Raw genomic sequence first — 21559 nt, forward strand, 5'->3', positions numbered from 1 at the left:
TTTGCGATCCTCTACTGGACAAAGACATTTTAGCAAAACCCTTTTTTAAGAGGAGCAAAGTTCTACTCACTTGTGATTTTATGCAGGGATCTATGAATAAAAGTCCCTGAGTATGACACAATTCGGAACTCTGCAATAGTTACGCTTTCTGGCCAGCACCATTCCTGTTTAGCCAACATGAATTGACTTCTTTCTCTTTGCTAAAAGAACCCCAACTTTGCACAGGATGTCAATATGCCCAACACCCAAGCAGTGACTCATACTTGCTGTTGCAGAGAACAGACTGCAGTCAAGTTTACAGATACGTTCTAGAGATTTCGTAAGATGGCTATGGAATACCCTCTTTTAGTGAGATTTCAAAGGGCTATTACATATATATTTATACCAAAAAATGCTATCATCAACCTCAAAGAAATATATGTCTTGTATTCAATAAAAAATTATCAGGTGGGAATAACACATATCATGAGGTGATAAGTGAATCAAACAAAAACAACCTAGAACTGATATAGATGTTAGAATTAGCAGCCAAGTCACTCAATAAGCTACTATTTATTTCATTTACTCAAAAAAGTTAACAAGGTACATGGGAGATATAACGACAGACTCAGACTTCTACAGCTAAAACTGTGAAATGAAAAACACATGAGGTAGGATTAACAATGATTACACATTGCAGAGAAAAGATTAGTAAACTTGAAATCAAAGCAATAAGATCTGTGCAAAATGAAACACAAAGGAAAAGGAGACAAAAAAAGAGTGGTTCATCAGTGAACTGTAGAACAAATGTAATCAAATATTCAATTATAAGAATAACTGAATTATCATAACTGAGTAACTTCAATTGAAGTCTCTGAAGGAGAGAGTAGACGACATTGCGAAAAATTTTCTGAATGTGGTAAAAAGTATAAATGCACCAGTCCAAAAAACATGAAGAAAATTACACTCAGGTGCACCATACTAAGAATAAAGAACAAGCCAAAAATAAAGAACAGCAGCAAAAAAAAACAGAGAAAAGTGACACAGAAAAGTATGAAGATATGGACGACAACAGATCTCTTATCAGAGACAGTACAAGCAAGAAGAGAGTGAAGAAACATCTTTAAAGTACTGAGAGGAAAAAAAACTGTCAACCTGGAATTCTACTCTCAGCAAAAATATATTTTGAATAATAAGAAAGATGTTTTCAGACATTCAAGAACTGAATTCATCACCAACACACTTGTATTATAAAACAATGATAGAAGAATTACCTCAGGCAGAAGGAAAATAAAACCAGACAGAGATCTATGCAAAGGAATTAAGAACACCAGAAGTGGTAACTATGTATGCATAAATGTGATTGTTCTCTTATTATTTCAGACTCTTGAAACAAAAACCACAGCTATGAAAACGGTTGTGAACCTCAGGGGCAAGTCAAACAAGCGTGGCGTGGTCAGCCTCAGATCTGATGCGCAGCTCAAAGGCATAGAAAGTGGCAGGCCAACCTGCTCCCCGCCTGTCAGTTTGGTTCCACTGCACTGACAACAGGCATTACGGAGCACGAAGAAGCAAGACCAAAACACATGGGAGGGAAAGTCCTGGAATTCCTTTCCTAGGGATGTAATACATACGTGCAAATAAAATGCCTCAGTGGAAATAACAATAAACAACACAGTGTGGAGTTTTTAACATATGTAGAAGTAAAACATAAAAGACAACAACATGAAGACCAGAAGGGGAGAAATGAAGACAAACGTAAGAAAACTGAGGATGCCAAAATGGAAAGATAAATTACTGCACAGCAACTGAAGCAATATTAAAAGCAATTACCTATCTCTCAACTTTTTGATAAGGAAAAAAACCCAACTTCGTCACATATCAACTTGATATGAAGTTGTCTATCTTTGATAGACAAGCTTATTTACAACCATAAGCATTTCTAATACAATATCCATAGCATAGTTAACGAGGTAGTAACATCAGGAAAGGATTCCAATGAAACGGATGATCAACTGTCTCTTGGCAATCCGAAAATCGGTTGTTTACCCATGCTGGGTGTGGTTCCTCCTTCCAATAAACCTGAACATAATTCAATCCGACCAGCACCTGAGATTAAAGAAACAAAAAGCATTGCTCAGCACAAAAAATGTTTTTAAATGAAGAAAAAGAAATTAACATGTATAATTCACATGGCATAAAATGCACCCATTTAAAGTGTTTAATTTAATGATTTTCAGTATACTCACCGAGTTCTGCAATCATTTCCACGATCAATTTTAAAACATTTTCATCAACCCCTAGAAGATCTGGCATCCTTCAGGCAGTCACTTCCCCGTCCCCATGTTCCCAAGCCCTGGGCAATTACTAACCTATTTTCTAACTCCATAAATTTGCCTGGTCTGGACACTTCATATAAGTGGAATCATACAATATATACTTTTTACTGATTTTGTCCCACTTAGAATAATCTTTCAAGATTCATCTATGATGGAGCATGTATCAGTACTTCACTGTTTTTTATTGCCAAACTAAGAATGGCATTTACATTTTCAAAGGATTATTTTTAAAAAACGAAGATGCAACAAAGACCAAATGTGGCCAGGAAAGCTGAAAATATATTGTATATTATGTTGCTCCTTACAAAAAAGTTTGCTGGTACCCCCAATATGGATGAAAGATTGGCCATGTACTGAAAATGAGTGAAAATAAGTAATGGGTACATGGGGATTCATTATACTATTCTATTTTTGTATATGTTTGAATTTTTCTATAATAAATTTTTTTTTAAATTTTCTGATCCTGAGGTGATGGGAATTTTTATTACAGCAGGTTCCTATTACAGCAGGCTCACAGTAAGAAAGTAACCTTGACGTAAAAATAATGTTAAAAAAAAGATAAGCTAGCCCTGGCTGGTGTAGCTCAGTGGATTGAGCGTGGGCTGTGTGAACCAAAGGGTCGCCATTTCAATTCCCAGTCAGGGCACATGCCTGGGTTGCAGGCCAGGTCCAGTGGGGGCCATGTAGGAGGCAACCACACAATGATGTTTCTCTAACTCTCTCCCTCCCTTTCCCTGTCTAAAAATAAATAAAAATCTTTTAAAAAAAGGTAAGATAACTAATAATAAAACACTAAATCTTTGCTAAGTTCAATAAAAATATGAAGTTGGAGAGTAAGCACTATTGTGGACACTGACGCAAAATATGACCTACTAGGGGAGTAAGACTAGAAGATCATAATTTTCAGGAAGGTTTTCTAGTTGCTTGGTTGTTTTCAACAGGATTACTAGGATCCTTCCAAACCACGAAGGCTTACAAGATCAGTTCACAGGATTCATTTCCAGACTCTTAAAAGGACTATAAACTGTCATTCATTCTCTAATTTCTCTTACCTCCTCTTTCTGCATTTATAGCTGACTCCACTGAATCAACACACACTTCCATGAGAAATCCATTTGCTGTTCCTAAAATACATGAGAAACAATGTAATACCATAATAGGACTATTCATCCAGACTAATCTATCATGAACATTTTATATTTTGCTGCCAAAATCCAAATGTCCAATAATAAGAAAGTAGGTAAGTACACTAGCGCCCATGAATGCAATAACACATTAACTATAAAACTGATGTCTGCGGACTATGAAATAAGAACACAGCCATACGTATAAGAAATTATACTGAGAAAAATATACACCGAATGCCAAGTTAAATCTTCCTAAAACACAGACCTCATCATCACATTCCAGGTCATGATTCTTCCAATGCTTCTCAATGAATGCCTTGCAGACTGCGTTTAAAGTTTGTTACCAGAAATGTATGAGAGCTGGGATGGACTTCAAATCCCGGCCCTTAAACACATGTTTGATTCTAGACAAATTACTTAACCTAAATTTCCTATGAAACAGAGTGGGTTTTAGTATCTACCTCAGAGCAGTAAGCAGAGATAACTCATGAAAAGTGGATCCTACCCACTACATGTACAAAAAGTGTTCGTTTCATTAACTACACAGTCTTTTCTGTGTGCCTCCTTCTCCCTAAGCCCCAGCCCTGTTCTTGCTGATGCCACCTCCTCAATCCACAGTCCTTCCAGCTCCATCTTTGACTGCTAAACTCTCCCAAGATTCATGTTAAGTCACACGGTATTTCCTCACTTCCTCTCCCAAAATAGAAAATTGTATCTCCTTTTTGAACTCATAATGCTTTTCATGTGATATGTTCTTTAAAACACTACTTGTAGCTATTCAAAATAGCAATTATTTTCTAGCTATTATTTTTATCTCTGAACATTGGTGTCTGATCACTGTAACTTTTTAAAAAATATTTTATTTTTATTTATTTTTTAGAGAGAGGTTACGGGAAGGAGAAAGTGGGAGAGAAACATCAATGTGTGGTTGCCAGTCATGTCATGTGTCCCCTGCTGGGAACTGGCCTGCAACCCAGGCATATGCATTTAATTCCCTGACTGGGAATTAAACCAGCAACCCTTTGCTTCACAGGCCCATGCTCAATCCACTGAACTACACCAGCCAGGGCTGTAACTTGTTTTAAAATTCTCTATGTGAGATCTTTATCACTCACAGCAAAGCACAGTGTCTACCACGGTACACAATAGTCAGGCAAAGATTTATTAAAGACTGAATAATTACAGATTCATAAAATTTTAAAAGGATTTTATTTATTTATTTTCAGAGAGAGTGGGAGGGAGGGAGGAAGACAGGGAGAGAAACATCAGTTGGTTGCTTCTCTCATGGTCCCAAGGGGGAACCCAGGCATGTGCCCTGAGAGGGAATCCAACCAGCGACCTCTGGGTTCGCAGGCTGGCACTAATCCACTGAGCCATGGCAGCCAGGGCTTCAAAGAGATTTTTGAATGCATACTTAATGTAATACCCATAAGAATGGTCACCACATACTCATAATGATGTACAACTAGGTGCTGGGATTTGGAATGTCTTTATTCTCTTCTTTTTTACTTTCCTACATTGTTTGATTTTTTCCTACCCAATACTGCTTTTACTATTTTTTAAAAAGCGGTTTTTAATTTGAAAAACAAAAATCTATCACCTGCTAATGTCAAGTTGCAACGGCCTCATTTATTTAAGAGAAGACTATCAGCCTCAAACTGTGAAAGAGTTAAGTGCCGCCCCACGCTCTCAACCAACAGAGCTGCACTAACTCCAGGAGCTTCCTGACAGCCACCCGCACCAGCCATCAGGCCAATCCAATTGGACAGTGCGGCAGGGGGACCATTTGCCTCTCATGCAAGAAAGTGCCTGGGACAGCAGAGAGTGGGGATGCACACAAAAGACTAAGAGAGAAGGCAGCATAAAGCAATCCTCCTAAGAAAAGAAGTTATTTGTAGGAAACCAAGACAAAGATACTTCTTTGGAGCAGCAGTTCTCCAAGTGTGGTAGGTCAGTTAGCTCTAGGGACCTTAGGAATCTTAGGATTGTCTAAAATTGTCTAGGATTGTCTGTGCACTGAAAATTTTCATAATGACATTAAACCTGTATTTGCCTTTTTCACTGTCATTATTTCGAAACAAGTGGAGTTTTGCGTAGGCCACCTGCCCTGTCAGATTGAACGCAGAGGCAGGTATAAGAAAACAGGTATGAGAATTCCATTAAGCCAGATAGTAAAGAAATCTACAAAAATACAAAACATTGGCACTATACTATTTTGTTTAGGAAAATATTTTTCATAAAAGTTTTTTGTGTTAATGTGTAATAGGTTTACTATAGTCATCTTCTGGTTAATAAATATTTTTAAAATTTGTTTTAATTTCTATTAGTTATCAATAGATTTAACCTATATAAACAAGAGATCTTTGAGGTTCTCAATTTTTAGGAGTGTAAAGGGCTCCCCAAATCACAAAGTTTGAGGAGCACTGGTTCACGGAGGAGGGACCTGTCAAATCCCTAGCACCTGTCATGCTACCCTACCCCAGCGTGACGGAAGAACTCGGGACTTGTTGGCAGCCCCAAGCTTTGCCACTTCGTAGCTGTCTTTGAGAACAATCCCCCTGCTGTTGCAGCTACAGGTTATTAAGCAGTCACCACAGGTTAGGAACTGTGCTCCTCGACATTTAATTATCACATCGATGCCATGAAGAGGACAGGGATCCCCGTGTGGCAACGGGAAACGTGAGGCTAGGAGAGGTTAACCAACTTGAACAGTGGCACGACGATACGCGCAGGCGCCGGGATTCAAACCTACACACATCTGGCTCCAGTGCAGGGCCACTCTGGCAACATGTCCCTGCTCAGGCCTCCCGTTCCCACGGGTTCAAAGCCGGAAAGACAGAACGTGTCGCGCAGGGAGCTCTCAGGGAAATCGCGATTGGTCCACGGGTCAGAACCCACGCCAGCCCGCCCCTGGGAGCAGGTGGGTCGACAGTCCCCTCCCCTCCCACTTCCGCACCGGCCTTTCCAGACGGTGTCCGCGCTAGTTTCCGCTCCGAGAAGGACCCCTGCCTATTCATCTTCCAGGCGCTCCTCCCACGCGCGTCTTCGGTTTCCACTAGGTTCCGGTGAGCGCGACCAGAAAAAGCTCGCTCTCACTCGTGCGCGCGCCCCTACGCACCCCAACCCGCACGGCCCAGCAGCCCAAGAGAAAGGCTAGTCGCCAGCGCACGCGCAGTCGCGGCTCACCCCGGCCGTCTGAGGAGGGGCTTGCCCTGTGACTCGGAAGTGTTTCTTTCTGCCGCAAGAAAAGGAGCTTGTAAGGGTTGCTGGGGCTTGGAGTTGGCGGCTGTTCGCTGTGCTCAATATGCAGCGATTAGTGTTGCCGCCCTTGAAAGCCTTGATGGGGAGCCCATGCCTCCGACCCCTGGTTCCGAGGGCGGCGCCTAGAACGCAGGTACCGCACCGCAGCGGACTCTGTGTCGCGGAAGCGGGCGTGGGGGAAAGAGCCTGGAGAAAGCTGATAGATAGATAACCCACTTTCACGATTCCGTAGCTCCTTAGAGTTCAAAACGCATTCCCTGTTTCCAGAGCTTCTGACTCCTGACCTGGATCTGTCAGTTACTAGCTGTGTGGTGTTAACCAAGTTAGCTAACCTTTCTGTGCCTCAATTTCCCCATCTGTAAATATGGGGATAACTGCAATACTTAGTTCATAAGCTGGCTGGAAGGATTAAATGTAATATACATCATGCACTTAGCACAAAGTAAGAGCTCAGTAAATTTTACCCAAATATTTATTTTTCGCCAGAAGTCCCCAGGTAGTCAGATTAGTTATTATAACCCCCTTCTACAAAGAAGGAAAATGAGCTTAAGTTGTTTAAAATTACTTAATTAGAAGCAGGAAACCAAAACGGGTCTTCTGAATTTTAGGGATAGAGAAGAGGGCGTATATCCACTCAGTGAATATCCATATTGAATGATTATTATCTGTTAGTAACTGGGAAGCGAAAGGTAAGCACCAAAAGGTTACTGCCCTGGAGGAAGCCACAGTTTGTTTATTTATAATTCATTTATTAAATCTTTGTTAAGCTGTTGTTATGTAAGGGAACTACATAACAAAGGAAGCAGGAGGGAAAGAACCGGGCTGACCAGACACCCTTGTCCCACAGCTCATAGTTGAGCCGGAGATAGAGAGGAACCAGAAATATATAAGGATTGTTAAGGGAGGTAAAGTATACTGAAAGTGACCTGTTGCACACCTAGAATAGTCTGGGAACAATTCCCAGAAGAGGTGACATCTAAGCCGAGGTCTGCAAGTAGGTACTACAGGCATACCTTGAAGATAGCCGTAGGTCAGGTTCCAGAGTGCTTCAATAAAGCGAGTATTGCAAAAAGGCAAGTTGCATGAATTAAGTGTGCAACAGCATTATGTCTAAAAACACAATGCACATACCTTAATTTAAAAATACTTTATTGCTTAAAAATAACGGTGACCATCATCTGAGCCTTCAGTGAGTCATAATCTTTTTGTTGATGGAGAGTTTTGCCTTGGTATTTATTGATGGCTGCTGACTGATCAGGGTGGTGGTTACTGGAGGTTGGGATGGCTACAACAATCATTTAAAATGAGATAACAATGAAATTCACTCCATTGATTAACTTTCTTTCATGAGAATGATTTCTCTGTAGCATGCTGTTTGATAGCATTTTGCTCACAAGCAGGACTTCTTTCAAAATTGGAGTCAGTCCACCAAAACCCTGCCGCTGCTTTTCCAACAAAGTTTGCATAATATTCTAAATCCTTTGCTACAATCCTTTTTAAAAAAAGATTTTACTTATTTATTTATTTTTAGAGAGAAGGGAAGGTAAGGGGAAAGATAGGGAGAGAAACATCAGTGTGTGGTTACCTCTTGGGTGCCTCTTACTGAGGATCTGACCCGCAACCCAGGCATGTGCCCTGACTGGGAATTGAACCAGTAACTCTTCGGTTCGTAGGCCTGTGCTCAATCTACTGAGCTACATCAGCCAGACTTTGTTATACTCTTCACAGTATCTTCAGCAGCAGATTCCATCTCAAGAAACCACTTTCTTTACTCATCCATGAGAAGCAATTCCTCCTCTGTTAAAGTTTTATCATGAGGTTATGGCAACTTAGTCATATTCTCATATTGCCCGCCCGTAGTTCTTTCTTTCACTAAAGGCTTAAGTCCCTCCATGTCATCCATGTAGGTTGGAGTCAGCTTCTTCCAAATTCCGGTTTAATGTTGATATCTTCACCTCTTTCCAGGAATCGGGAATGTTGATGGCATCTAGAAAGGTGAATCCTACTGGCTGGTGTGGCTCAGTGGATTGAGTGCGGGCCTGCGAACCAAAGGATCGAGGTTCAATTTCCAGTTGGAGCACATGCCTGGGTTGCAGGCCAGTTCCCAGCAGGGGACGCACAAGAGGCAACCATACGTTGATATCTCTCTCCCTCTCTCCTTCCCTTCCCCTCTAAAGATAAATACATAAAATCTTTTAAAAAAAGAAAAGAAAAGTGAATCCTCTCCAGGAGGTTTTCAATGTGCTCAGTGCAGGGTTGCCATAAACCTTCAATTTAAAAAAACAAACAAACATGCAGTATCTGCAAAGCATAATAATTGAAGCACAATAAAACGAGGTATGCCTGTTTTCCATCAGAGGACAGCTAGTGTCCCAACCAGACAGAAATCTTGGTTGAAACCCACAGAAGAAGAAAAGGACCCATATGTAGGTATGGAGTTAAGTCTGGGGAAGTAGGCAGAGACCAGAAGGTTCTTGTCGTGTGGGAATGGATTGGGATGAGGCCAAGACTAGGGGCAGGAAAACTAGTTGGAAGGTAGATGCAGTGATCCAATGAAGAGATTTGCTGGGGCAGGAGATGTTGCCATACAGGGCACTCAGACTCCAGAGGGACAGTGTGAGTAGCAGCGGAGTGACGTCTTATCCTCTTTCTTCAGCTGTAATTTATCTGTCTTGGTCCTTAGTGTGGTTGCAGCTGTGGGATCAGGCGCCCCTTGAGGCCAGGACAGTACAGCACCATTTCTGAAGTAGCTTTACAGTCTGGAAGGGGTACAGTGTCCCTTCCCTCAAAGGCTGCTGAGCGGGTGGTGGGCCGATGGCTCCTGGTCTGCAGCGGAACAGTGGCTGGAGCAGTTATTCTCGGTGGAGTAACTAGGTGAGTAATTTGCTCATAGTGTTTGGGTCATCAGTAGGGGCACAGGATGACCAAGGGGGGAAGGGGCCCCAGGAATCATGTAGTCTGGCTCCCTCAGACACAGAAACTGAGGCCCAAAGAGGGAACATGCCTGATGGTTTGCCTGACGTAGAACAGTTTCCGGCTTTTTTAGTAGGAGCCCTTCACAAATACTGGTTTAGATCTTTGCTAGCTGTACACACTTTGCATATATTCCCCTACACCCAGAGTTCAAATTTGTCTCAACATTTGTTGTATAGTTACTTTGAAGTAAACCCAGATAAGTTCCATATATCACAGTTCATACGCCTCTCAGGTCTCTTAAACCTCCTCCCACCCCCATGTTTGCAGGGGGGTTTTGTTGAAGAAACCCAGATCGTTCGTCCTGCAGTTTCCCAGCCTGGCTTTTCCCGATTGCATTCTGTGGTGATGAACAAGTGCCGCTGGGCCCTGGATTTCCTGTAAACTGGTTACTGCTTGATCAGATTCCAGTTGGGGCGGTGGGGAGGACGCCAAAATACTTCACACGTGACTGTAACATTTATAGGTATCTGATGTCTGTTACAGATGTCAACCACCACTCATGATCATTGCCTACATTGTTTCATTAGAGTTGCAAGTTTGTAACATTCTGTTAGCTCAGCTCTAAAGAGAAGGGCTTCCTCATCGATAATTAGGTTACCCTAAGGTACAGTGTATACAGGAAAGGCAGGGTAACTACTTGATTCTTTCCCTTTATTTACCAATTCTCAAAATAATAAATTGGTTCCCAAGCATCCCCCAAAGGTAACCAGTAAAGTGCCTGAATTTTTCAGTATTATTATGCGCTCATGGGTTTAAACATACTTGGTGTGTATCAGTCCATCATACTTGGTGTTTTGCTCAAATTGTCCCATCTTCAGTCAGTGGAAACCTTAAATCGGCTCCAGAGTTGTTCTGGACAGGACCCTAGAAACCTTTGATTCCTTGCTTTTTGGATGGTAAGATATTCCAGGCTCTTATACATTTCCTGCCTCAGGCCAAAAATAAACCTTTTACTGTAGGAATCCTAACTCGTTTTTGTGAAAACACTTTCAGTTTTAATAAAGTACGTATTCTCAGATTCTCTCCACATTTCCTGTGCCCTTATTTCAAAATACTGTATGTCCATAGGCTGTTATGGGAAACTGACAAATTTGAGTTTTACTGTCTTTAAATTCATTCAAGAACCTAAAACGTTTTATACCTATATCAAATATCATTTCCTTGTATAATGTTGTGTATGCATTTAGGGTAAACTTCTTCGGTCTAAGGGTTGATTTTGCTGTTTCTGTCAAAATTCTAAGCAGTGAGAGAAGAGGAACAGGTCAGGGAGGAAACATTGAAATGGTGTGTTTGCCTTTAGAGGTGCGATGTTTAGAACCACTTGTTGCTGTAAACCATTTGTGAGTAATCCAGCATTGTGTGCACACACACACACACTCCCTCTCTCACTCAAATTTCTTTCCTTCCCTTAGGCTGACAGAGTCTGGCCTCTCAATGGTAGATTGGCATTTAATAAAGGAGATGAAGCCACCGACAAGCCAGGAGGAGTGGGAAGCAGAATTCCAAAAATATCAGCAATTTCCAGAATTTAAAATGTAAGTATTATAGAAAATCAGGCCAACATCCCACAAGGTCCACTTAGTCTTTTGCTTATTTAAACATGTCAGAATGACTAGGTTCCATCATTTCTTGATATTTGGCTCAATTATCTTTAGTGAGCTTCCTACTCTAAACCTCCAATCCAAGGCGATCCTAAGGTCACTGATAAGGAAGAGGGAAGACCTGTCAAGCTTCAGGACTCAGCATGTCCCTGCATTCCATTGAAAAATAAAAATCAAGTGGGTTTTTCCTTTCTTATTTTTTGACTTTTTACCCAGATTGAATCATGATATGACATTGGCAGAATTCAAGTTCATCTGGTACATGGAGTACTCACACCGAATGTGGGGTCGCCTTGTAGGCCTCGCATACATCCTGCCTGCTGCTTACTTTTGGAGAAAGGGCTGGCTCAGCCGAGGCATGAAAGGACGTGTTCTTGCCCTCTGTGGGTTAGTGTGCTTCCAGGTGAGATTTATTCAAGTATGGGAAACCAGACATGCTCCCCAGAGTTTCTTGGTACTGTACTGTTTTTAAGAAACTAGTTTTATAACAGAGTAGGGGAGAATGTGGATTTTAGTGTCATGTGCCTGGCTTCAAGGCCCAGCCCTACCACTCAGTAGGGCAAGTTCTAACCTACTCTAGCAGAGTAGACTCTGCTTTCCTTACCTGTAAACATAGATAATAATAGTGCCTACTGCTTAGCTTGCATGAATATTACGTGAGATTGTGCATGTAAAGTACTTAGGTTAGTGCCTGGAATCAGTAAGCATTCAGTAAATACACTTTTGTGTCACAAGAATTAAGAGTTTTCCCCCCACCATGGATGTCCTCCTAGGTTCTCATGTCCTTCCTTTTTCTAACTTGACTGCTCTGTGTGGACCTGGGATCCCTATGGTAGAATGGTTACAGAAGCAAATGGGAAAATTCCAAAAGAGAGAAATAGTTTCTGGGATGAAGGATCTTAAAATATAGATATAGCTGAGAGATATTCAAGTACTGTGTAAATGGTGGTTCAAATCACATAAGTTGAACTCCTATAAAGGAGAAGAGCATCGAATGACTCTCACAGTTAAGGAGTTAGGTAAGGCTGAGAGCCAAGAAAAGGAATATTAGAGGAGAATGTGAGTATTTGGGTCAAAGTGTACAAACCCTAAGGGAAGAGAATCAGAGCATCAAAGAAATATCAAAATTCAATCAGGAGGAAGTGAGGTGGTAAATTTAACCTATAAGTGGGGGGACTATGAACCAAATAGAAGGAATTAAGAGGGGAGATGAAAGAGATGTAATAGATGCAATAGAAACAGATAATAAGGAATGAGACATTAATAAAAGTCTGATAGAAATTGGAGGCGGGGGTAAAATAAAATGAAAGTTTGTTTTAGAATGGAAAATAAAATCCCATTAAAGACAGACCACCAGGGAGGCAGAAAATTAAAGATGGCAGATAGGGTATGGAAGGAAGAAAGTCGGGGCTGGCAGATCGCACTGTGTACTCCTTCATCTTCCAGTGGCCTGTGCAGATGAAGTCAAGATGGTTAGAACTTCCAGGACAGTCATGAAGGGAAAAACGCCCAGAAAAGTTTTTTGAAAAGTATATATTTAGAAGAGGTAGAGCCCTAGCCAAGGTAGCTCAGCTGGTTGGGGAATTGTCCTCATATGCGAAGGTTGTGGGTTCAGTTCCCAGTCAGGGCACAAAAAGCAACCAATGAATGCATAAATAAGTGGAATAACAAATTGAAGTCTCTCTTTCTCTCTCTTCCCCCTCCCTACTTCTCCCTTCCTCTGTCTCTCCAAAATCAGTAAATAAATTTAAAAAAAAAAATTTAAACCCTGGCCAGTGTGGCTCAGTTGCTTGGAGAGTCATCCCTTACCCGAAAGGTTGTGGGTTTGATTCCCGGTCAGGGCACATACCTATGTGGCGGGTTTGATCTGGGAGGCAGCAAATCCATGCTTCTCTCTTACATTGATGTTTTCCTCTCTCTCTCTCTCTCTCTCAAAGCAGTGAAACAACTGTCCTCGGGTGAGGATTAAAAAATAAAAAGGAGCAGGTGGGAAAAATCCCTCCTTTTGACAGAATAGGCTTGGATTGGATTGGCAGGGTGGGGGACGAAAGGTCCATAGCTCATCTGATATGATTGGAACTCACGTTTGTTTGGGTTACTTGAAAAAGTTGGTAAAAGCGGGGATTCATAGAATCCTAATACACCTTAAACTTTTAAACATGTACTGTTATTATCTTTTTTTTAATGAAGAGCCAAGGCCTGTTCTTTAGTCCTCTGATTGTAGCTCAACCTCAGATCTCTTGCACCCCCATAAACTATCATTTTGTTTCACATTTTCCTTAAAAAGGGGTGAGAACTTAGATACTTGGAAAGCAATCTGATTGCAGAGCCTTACAGATTTTAATGACTTTCCCCCATAAAACTTTCATTATTTTCTGTTTCCATCGGAGTTGGCAGTGGCTGTTTTTAAGCTTTCTCAACCTTTCAAAAACATTCAGTCTGGTTTTTATAGAAACAGCTCTCTTTTATTTCACTGGTTTACATAATGTTAAATCAGATCAAGAATAGGTAAGGTTTTGCCCACAGATAAACTTTTGTATACTTTATTTGACTCATTTCAATAAATATTAATCTGATCAGTGGTTAAATGTTTATGGTGCTGTATGTGGAAATGTGGATAGGCCGTGATTCTGGGATACTGAGGATATCAGAGGCTATGGGAAGGAGGGGTCAGGTAGAGAGTATGTCTGATAATTGATAACTCACTTTCTCAGAGAATAAAGTTCAGCAGACAGTTTCAACCTTGTTTTATTTGACTCTTATCTTTTTGGTTCTAGGGTCTGTTGGGATGGTATATGGTGAAAAGTGGGTTAGAAGAAAAACCAGATTCTCATGACATCCCACGGGTCAGTCAGTACCGCCTCGCTGCCCACCTGGGATCAGCCCTTGTTCTTTACTGCGCCAGCTTGTGGACCTCGCTCTCACTGCTGCTTCCTCAGCACAAGGTAAAAACCAGTCTGTGTTCTTACCACATCTGCACAGAGGCTGACAAGGCCAGAGAAACAGGAATTCTGGTTGTAATAGGAAGTTAGGTCAGAATGCACACATTCCCTTAGTGACACCTGCCAATTTACCAGAAACTAGATCTAACCAAAGTTTAGAAGAACATTGAACTTCAGCTTTGGGACTGCAGAGTAAAATGTGCAGTGACTCTTTTGAGCTGGAACAATTCATTCAAAGGAGAAATAGTATAGGAGCCAAGTATTTTGTCAGCACTGCCTGTTGGGAACGGTGAAAAAATGAATTTTAGAAGAAGTAGGAAAGTGTACAAACAACAAGAGGTATCCCAACTCTAGTTCTGACCCCCAGAGGGATGGTGGATGGCGAGTGAGGAAGGCCGAACGAGAGTGGTTTCTGGCCCTGCGGTGGTGCACAGGAGCCATGCTGGTTGGTTGGTTCTGCAGATGGGGACCTCCCATTCATCGAGTCGAGCAATACAGTAAACCTGAGTGATCTTGCCTGAAAATATTTTCTCAGTAGGCTGATTAAAGTTTTTTCCTTAATAATATTTTAGATATTGAAGTCATGGTAGGCCTGAATAACCTGTTCATGGAGTGGTATTTGATATGATAATAAAGCTTTTTTAAAAAAAGATTTTATTTATTTATTTTAGAGAGGGGAAGGGAGGGAGAGAGAAACATCAGTGTGTGGTTGCCTCCTGCATGCCTCCTACTGGGGACCTGGCCCACAACCCAGGCACATGCCCTGACTGGGAACTGAACCGACAACCTTCTGGTTCACAGGCCAGCACTCAATCCACTGAGCTACACCAGCCAGGGCTGATAATAGGACTTTTAAGTAGAATCATCCAATAGGTACTTGGAGCCAGTGGCCTGGATGCCAGTAAGGACAGATGTTGACAGTCGCCCCACAGGGAAGCCAGATGGAGTTGAAATGTTAGTGTGGTAGACAAGTCCGTGTCTGAATAGTTCTCCTGACTTTCAAAGCCGAGATTCTGAAATGAATTGCCTGTATCTATAGGTGTTCATCCTGACACATCATTCCTCCTCTTCACTTCTTGTCATCTGACTTCCCCACCCACCCCACACACATGCACACACATTCCCTCTCCACTGGAATGGTACTCTTAGAGGTTAGCAATGAGTTTTACTTATCAATTCATTGTTTTTGTCTTTTCAAAATGTGTTTCTGTTCCACTAACTACAGAAAAGGTTTGAGATATCGTTAAATGTAGTGGACTGTGCTGTCCAACGCAGTAGCTCACTAGCTCCATGTTTCTATTTAAATTTTAATTAATTAATACTAAACAAAATTAACATAAAAACTTGTCATTTACTTCAGCTGTAAGTGAAGTTAACTTCCTCCTTAGTTTTCAGTCGCCCTCGCCCTGCTGTGAGGCCCCACTGCCCACTCCCTGGGCAGCACAGAGTTCTGCTCCGCAGCGCTGACACGGCGCGCGGCCGACTCTGAGTGACGGCACCCAGTTCTTCACGTGCGAGATTGCAAAGCATTTTTGCATCTTTACCGTTATCTGTTCATAAAGTCCTTAATAAATATTTGTTGATTCATTGATCAGTATCAGAAGTGGGCTATAGTAAAAATAAAAACAAATATTGATTTTACCGAAAACACTAGAATCTCCACGTTAGGCATTTTATGCAGTTTCGATCCTGACTCTCTTTGTTAAGCACTAAATGTCTCACACGAGATGGAAATCCAGTCCTGTATCTTGGGCCACACCATTTCAACCATGCTGAAGCATTTTCCCCTGGACACGGCAAACGCCAAGCCCTGGGCTGGTACCACTGACAGATGGCAGTTCCTGCCTGCACAGTGCTTACAGAATAGCAGCGGAGACAGCAGTAACTGTATAGATTTAATAAACTGTGATGCGTTCGTCAGAACAGAATATTGCTGGGAGTACCTAACCTAGCTTTGGGGTCGGACAAGATCTGACTTCAAACTGGGTCTTAGATTTAGCCTTGGAGATCTTCTCTGCTTCTTGTAGCTTCTGAAGTACAGTTAACCTGAGTGATTGTCTTATTTAGTTGCCTGAAACCCGCCAACTCCTGTGGTTGAGACGATTTGCTCATGGAACAGCAGGCCTAGTGTTCCTTACAGCTCTCTCAGGTAGGACTCCGTAAGATGGGCTGTTTTTATTTCACTCTCAGGTAAGACCTCTTACCTAATGCTTTTCCCTTTCTTCCTGTACCTTCCTATTTCCCTTTCACACCTGCCTCTCTCATACCCATCATCTTTACCGTTCCTTCCTCCCTTCCAATCCTGCTTTCCAGTCAGTTGAACAAAAATATTGAGCATCTACCTGGATCCAAACTGTCTAGGCTCAAATCCCAGATTTACCACCTGTGAACTCTGTGACCTTGGACATGCTAGGGTACCTCTTTGGGCCTCAGTGACCTCTTCTGTAAAGCAGGGATGATGATAATAGTATGAGTAGAATATATGAAGTGCTTACAGTAGTGCTTGGCGTGTAGCAAAAGCTGAGTAAGTGTTAGCTGTAATTATCATGTGGGCATTATTGTTGTTACTACCTATACCAAGATGGGTCAGACCAAAGGCCTTCCCTCAAAATGGTCCAATGTGGGGAGTTCTTTGGGACAAAGACACCAACACAGATCTTTCTCATTCTTTAAATCATACCTCTACCTCTCTTATTCTAAAACTCTGCTATCTAGTATAATAATCACTAGTCACATGTGATTTATTTAAACTTAAATTATTTAAAATTAAATAAAATTTAAAATTTAGTTCCTCGGTCATGCTAGCCACATTTAAAGGGCTCAGTAGCCACCTATTGTACTGAATGGCAGATACAGAACATTTTTATCATCCCAGAAACTTCTCAAGCAGAACTGCTTTAATTATTTATTTGATCAATTACCTCTCATACGTGCCCCAACCTGGGATGAAACATGCAACCCAGGCATGTGCCCTGACTGGGAATCAAACTAGTGACCCTCACTTTGCAGAATGACGCCCAGCCAACACTGGTCAGGGCTAGACAGCACTGCTTTAAAATATAACCATCAGCCCTGGCTGGTGAGGCTCAGTTGGTTGGGCATCATCCCACAAACCGAAAGGTTGCAGGTTTGATTGCTGGTCAGGGGACATTGTCCCGGTTGTAGGTTCAGTCCCCAGTTGGGGGGTGTGCTAGAGGCAACCAATCGATGCTTCTCTCTCACATCAAGTTTCTCCCCCTCTTCCTTCCTTCCCCTCTCTCCAGAATCAACTAAAGTTGTTTTTAAATAAAACCATCAAACCAATGACCTACACAACCCTCACTCTTTTCTTTTTATGGTGAAAGAAAATGGATTTTGACTTGATAAATGGCATTTACAAAATAAGGAATGTGATCTAAACATCCCTGAATTCCCTGAAACATCCATAAATAATGGAATCAGAATAATAATTTGATTATAGTAATAATTATTCGTAAATACCCTGTTTATGTGTTTATCCAGGATTTAGTTTATAAGGTTTTCATTTTTTTGTGCATTCAACAAACATTTTTTGAGCACTTGGGGAAGAGGTAAATGATACAAAGAACATGTCAGATAGTGTTCATTCAATGCTGGGAAGAAAAGGAAAGCACAGTAAGGGGTGGAAGTGGGGTGGGGAGCACCGGCCCACAGAGGATCACTGGGGAGGGCTCTTTGATAAGGTGACATTCGAGTGAAGACCTGAGGAAGAGAGGGAGTAAATTACGCAGGGTCTGGGGGAAGAACAGATCGGTAGTTCTTCCAGAATAAATCGGCAGTTCTCGGTGGAGGAATTACTAAGGGAGTTTCTCCAGACTAGTCTGCTTCTCTCAGAACTCCCACTTCACTTCTCCAGGGGAGGCACGCCGGACTCTTGGGGTGGGAGCAAGTGAGGAAATAGCTGTTTTTCATTTACATTCTTGTGGTGATTGTGATGCATATTCCCTGTTTGAGAACCCCAACTGTAAATATTTCTATTCGTTACTCTCTGGCACTGCCTTTTATGTAACTCTGGGACAATGAACTTTTTCTTTGTCAGGCCAGTATTTGGCCTCTTCTTTTTCTCATCTTAATAAATGCCACTTAACCTTGGCATACAGGGGCTTTTGTAGCAGGACTGGATGCTGGGCTTGTTTACAACTCCTTCCCCAAGATGGGAGAATCCTGGATCCCAGAGGACCTCTTTACCTTCTCCCCCATCCTGAGGAACGTTTTTGAGAATCCCACTATGGTGCAGTTTGATCACCGGGTTCTGGTAAGTCTGGCTGGTGGTTACTGGCTACTAAGTAACGGGGAGCCTCTCACAGGTGTTGGGGTGTTGGGAGCACTGATGGCAACAGTGAGGGCAGAGTGGGCACTGGACTTCTTTCTCTATTTAGAGGAAGTTGAGTACCAGCTCTCTGTTGTCATGGTTTTTTCCCCACTTACCCATACACCCTCCAGCCAAATTCTAGCTTTCAGGATACTGCCAGCTTCTCAGAAGTTTGCATCTGCTTTTACCAGGTAGCAGAGGATACCCTCTGTCAATGCTGCACACACATTTAGCAGGTAGAAGGCTGAGTAGAGAAGACAGTGGTAGCCAAGCACATGGCTGTCGGAGCTAAACCACAACCCCAAGGAGCCAGGAGCATCATACTTACTTTTTAATTGATTTAAGTTGATGTTTATTAAGGGCCTGCCATGGGTTGTGTTAAGACTGGCCTGGTGGTCTGGGCATGATAATTTGGAGCAAGGAGAGATCAGCAGCAAGGAGACCAGTGGGGAGCAACACTGCCACCCCAGTAACACAAGCGAGTGAGGGGGTTCAAGGTGGGAGTGGATTTAAGATGAATCTGAGAGGCTGTAAGGAGTAGGAGACTGGCTGTAGAAAGGAAGGTGAGGAAAGACAGGAGGAGATCCCGAAGTTTCTTCTCGGGCGAGCTTAAACACGACCCACAAGAACGGGCCTGCTGGAGTGAGCGCTGCATTTGACGAGGGAGGGTCTCATCGGGCTGAGGTGGGCCGAGTGTGAGGGGACATCCAGACAGAAGCCCGGAGGACTCAGACATCTGAAGGCCATGCTGGGGCTGCACCCGTTACCTGGTGGTGGGCTCAGCCCCCACCCCCACACATTTTAGAATGAGCAAGTCCGGTTGAAATTGCTGTCATGGACAGTTCTGAGGAGGAAAGGGGGTGAAGTGGATGTGCAAATATGACAGAAAGACACTCTCCTTGACATCAGAGAAGGGGCACGGAGACCTTATGGTCAGTCCCAGACCCTCGTTCAATAAGGGACGAGAATGAAAATGAGACTTTAAATCTTTTTAGCACTCGCTGGCAACACTATCACCTCCTCTGCTCACAGCCCAGGAAAACAACAATGCTCATGGGCTTGGGGTGTCCCAGTTTTACCAATACAGGATTAGAATAGAGGGGAAAGGGTGCAAAGAATGATTTGAAATGTTAGGGCCATGCCGGGGGGGACACCGCAGTGGAAGGTGGATGAGATCAGTGAGTGTGTGTACAACTGTGATATAAAGGGACAGGTACAGAAACTTCAGGAGGCACCCCGGGGAACGCGGACATTTAAGTGGCAAGCAGAAGAGAAGCAGGAACGAGACTGAGGAGCAGTCATCAGAGGTGGAGCTGCAGGCGGTTCTCTGCCCGGGACAGGGAAATGCCTCGTGGTAACTCACGGGTTCTGGAGGAGAAACGTGTGCAGGGAGAGGAAATCAGGAGGGCGGAATGCTTCTTCCTGGCGCTTGATGAGACTCTCCTCCTCGCAGGGGATCGCTTCAGTTACTGCCGTTACCGCGCTCTACTTCCTGTCCCGGAGAGTCCCCCTTCCTCGAAGGACCAAGATGGCAGCAGCGGCTCTGCTGGCCATGGCATACACACAGGTACAAACCACTTCTTTTTGGCCTGAGGGTGTCCCCAAAACAAGATTAAAAAGGAATGGTAACAGGCTGCAAGAAAAGATTTTCAATACTTAAAATACACCGGAAGATTAATAACCAGAAAATAAGAGTTACCAATCACAGTTCTCACAAGAGGAATGATGAATGGCCAATAAATATGAGAAGCTGTTTAGTCTCACTTGTGATCACAGAGGAGCGAATCAAAACAATGCATGCCACCTTGTGCTTGTCAGATTGGAAAAAATAAAGAAATAAAAAGATAACCAGGTATCGGCACAGGTATAGGAAAATGGATACCTTCCTTTATTTTTGGTGAGAGCGTAAGTTTGTGGGGCATTTTTCAGAGGGTATTTAAATGTTAAATGTATATGTCCTTGGCCCAGCAAACTGACTTAGTTACCAGTGCCTGCCCTAGAGGTATTCTAATGCACAAAGAGCTATGTCTGTAAAGAAATTCATTATAGAATTGCTGTGATGCCCTGGCTGGTGTGGCTCAGTAGTTCGAGTCGCCGGCCTAGGAACCGAAGAGTCGCCGGTTCGATTCCCAACACATGCCTGTGTTGCAGCCAGGTCCTCAGTTGGGGGTGTGCAAGAGGCAACCACACATTAATGTTTCTCTCCCTCCCTTTCCATCTCTTTAAAGTAAATAAATAAATAAATAAATAAATAAATAAATAAATAAAATCTTTAAAAAATTGCTGTGATGGTGAAAAATTGGAAACAATCTAAGTAGTTAACAACTATGGCAAATTTATACTGTGGAATATTACAAGAATTTAAAATAATAAGATCTCAAGACCTATATTTAGTGAAAAAAAGTGACACAGAACAATGTATTTTTTTAGAGCACAAAACTTTTTCTAAAAACATTTATACAAAAGTATAAGTGTGTAGTAGCTGGTAATAGTGAGTACCTTTGGTGAGGGAAACTGGGATAGGGTAAAAGATAATTAAGGGAAATTTTATTTTTATTTTTTGCTTTTACAAAAACAGTTGAATGTACTTCACTGTAAGTATACTTGTTAAATTAAAAATATATTTTTAATGTTCTGATAGAGGTTTGTGTGTCTGGTTGTTGGTGCCCGCTCGTTTCAGCTCTGAATTTGTGGTTCCTACTTTGCTTACTACTTTCTTTCCTCTGTGACAGGTGGGCCTGGGCATTAGCACTCTGCTGATGTACGTGCCAACTCCTCTGGCTGCCACTCACCAGTCCGGCTCCTTGGCTCTGCTCAGTGTTGCCCTTTGGCTCATGAACGAACTCCGAAGAGTCCCAAAATAATTCTAAGAGGAGCAGCTGCATAGGACTGAAACTGTGCTTTTGAAAGCTCGTGAGAGGAACCTGGGTTTTGCTAAGAGGGATGACCTTGACTTAACCAATTTGTTAACTATTAAAAATGTTTTTGCCTCTTTTTGAAACAG

At 42.3% G+C, this 21559-nt stretch overlaps 2 protein-coding genes across 4 annotated transcripts in view; one reads left to right on the top strand and one right to left on the bottom strand.

Annotated features, from left to right (window-relative positions):
• The window catches only part of CUTC (cutC copper transporter), a 29452-nt gene extending 14485 nt beyond the window's left edge, over positions 1–14967 (bottom strand). Inside the window, exons 1-5 of one of the 2 annotated variants that reach the window (XM_037050767.1) lie at positions 14957–14967; positions 14500–14502; positions 6402–6555; positions 3371–3442; positions 2029–2088 (exon numbers count right to left, since the gene is read on the bottom strand). In XM_037050767.1, the coding sequence (XP_036906662.1) occupies positions 2029–2088; positions 3371–3442; positions 6402–6462 (193 nt within the window). In that variant the 5' untranslated portion in view covers positions 6463–6555; positions 14500–14502; positions 14957–14967. Of the gene's footprint in view, positions 1–2028; positions 2089–3370; positions 3443–6401; positions 6602–14499; positions 14503–14956 lie in introns of those variants that run through there. The other variant, XM_037050766.1, reaches the window with a different exon arrangement.
• COX15 (cytochrome c oxidase assembly factor COX15) lies at positions 6660–21559 on the top strand. 2 transcript variants are annotated; one of them, XM_037050764.1, is made up of 10 exons: positions 6660–6839; positions 8672–8701; positions 9390–9580; positions 11095–11217; positions 11500–11686; positions 14061–14228; positions 16293–16374; positions 18344–18498; positions 20009–20122; positions 21288–21559. In XM_037050764.1, exons 1-10 carry the CDS (start codon positions 6750–6752, stop codon positions 21417–21419), a joined length of 1272 nt encoding a protein of 423 aa, XP_036906659.1. In that variant the 5' UTR covers positions 6660–6749; the 3' UTR covers positions 21420–21559. The 2 variants fall into 2 exon arrangements, with proteins under 2 accessions (XP_036906659.1, XP_036906660.1); XM_037050765.1 differs by lacking the exon at positions 8672–8701 and having other exon boundaries at positions 6661–6839.

This window comes from Sturnira hondurensis, unplaced genomic scaffold (genome assembly GCF_014824575.4).
Source record: "Sturnira hondurensis isolate 20B ecotype Veracruz unplaced genomic scaffold, ASM1482457v3 Scaffold0006849, whole genome shotgun sequence".
Lineage (NCBI taxonomy): Eukaryota > Metazoa > Chordata > Mammalia > Chiroptera > Phyllostomidae > Sturnira > Sturnira hondurensis.

Coding starts and splice junctions, on each gene's coding strand:
- COX15 (XM_037050764.1), top strand. CDS start 6,750: ATGCAGCGATTAGTGTTGCCGCCCTTGAAAGCCTTGATGGGGAGCCCA. Junction 11,218..11,499: donor CAATTTCCAGAATTTAAAAT/GTAAGTATTATA, acceptor CTTTTTACCCAG/ATTGAATCATGATATGACAT. Junction 16,375..18,343: donor GTTCCTTACAGCTCTCTCAG/GTAGGACTCCGT, acceptor CTTGGCATACAG/GGGCTTTTGTAGCAGGACTG.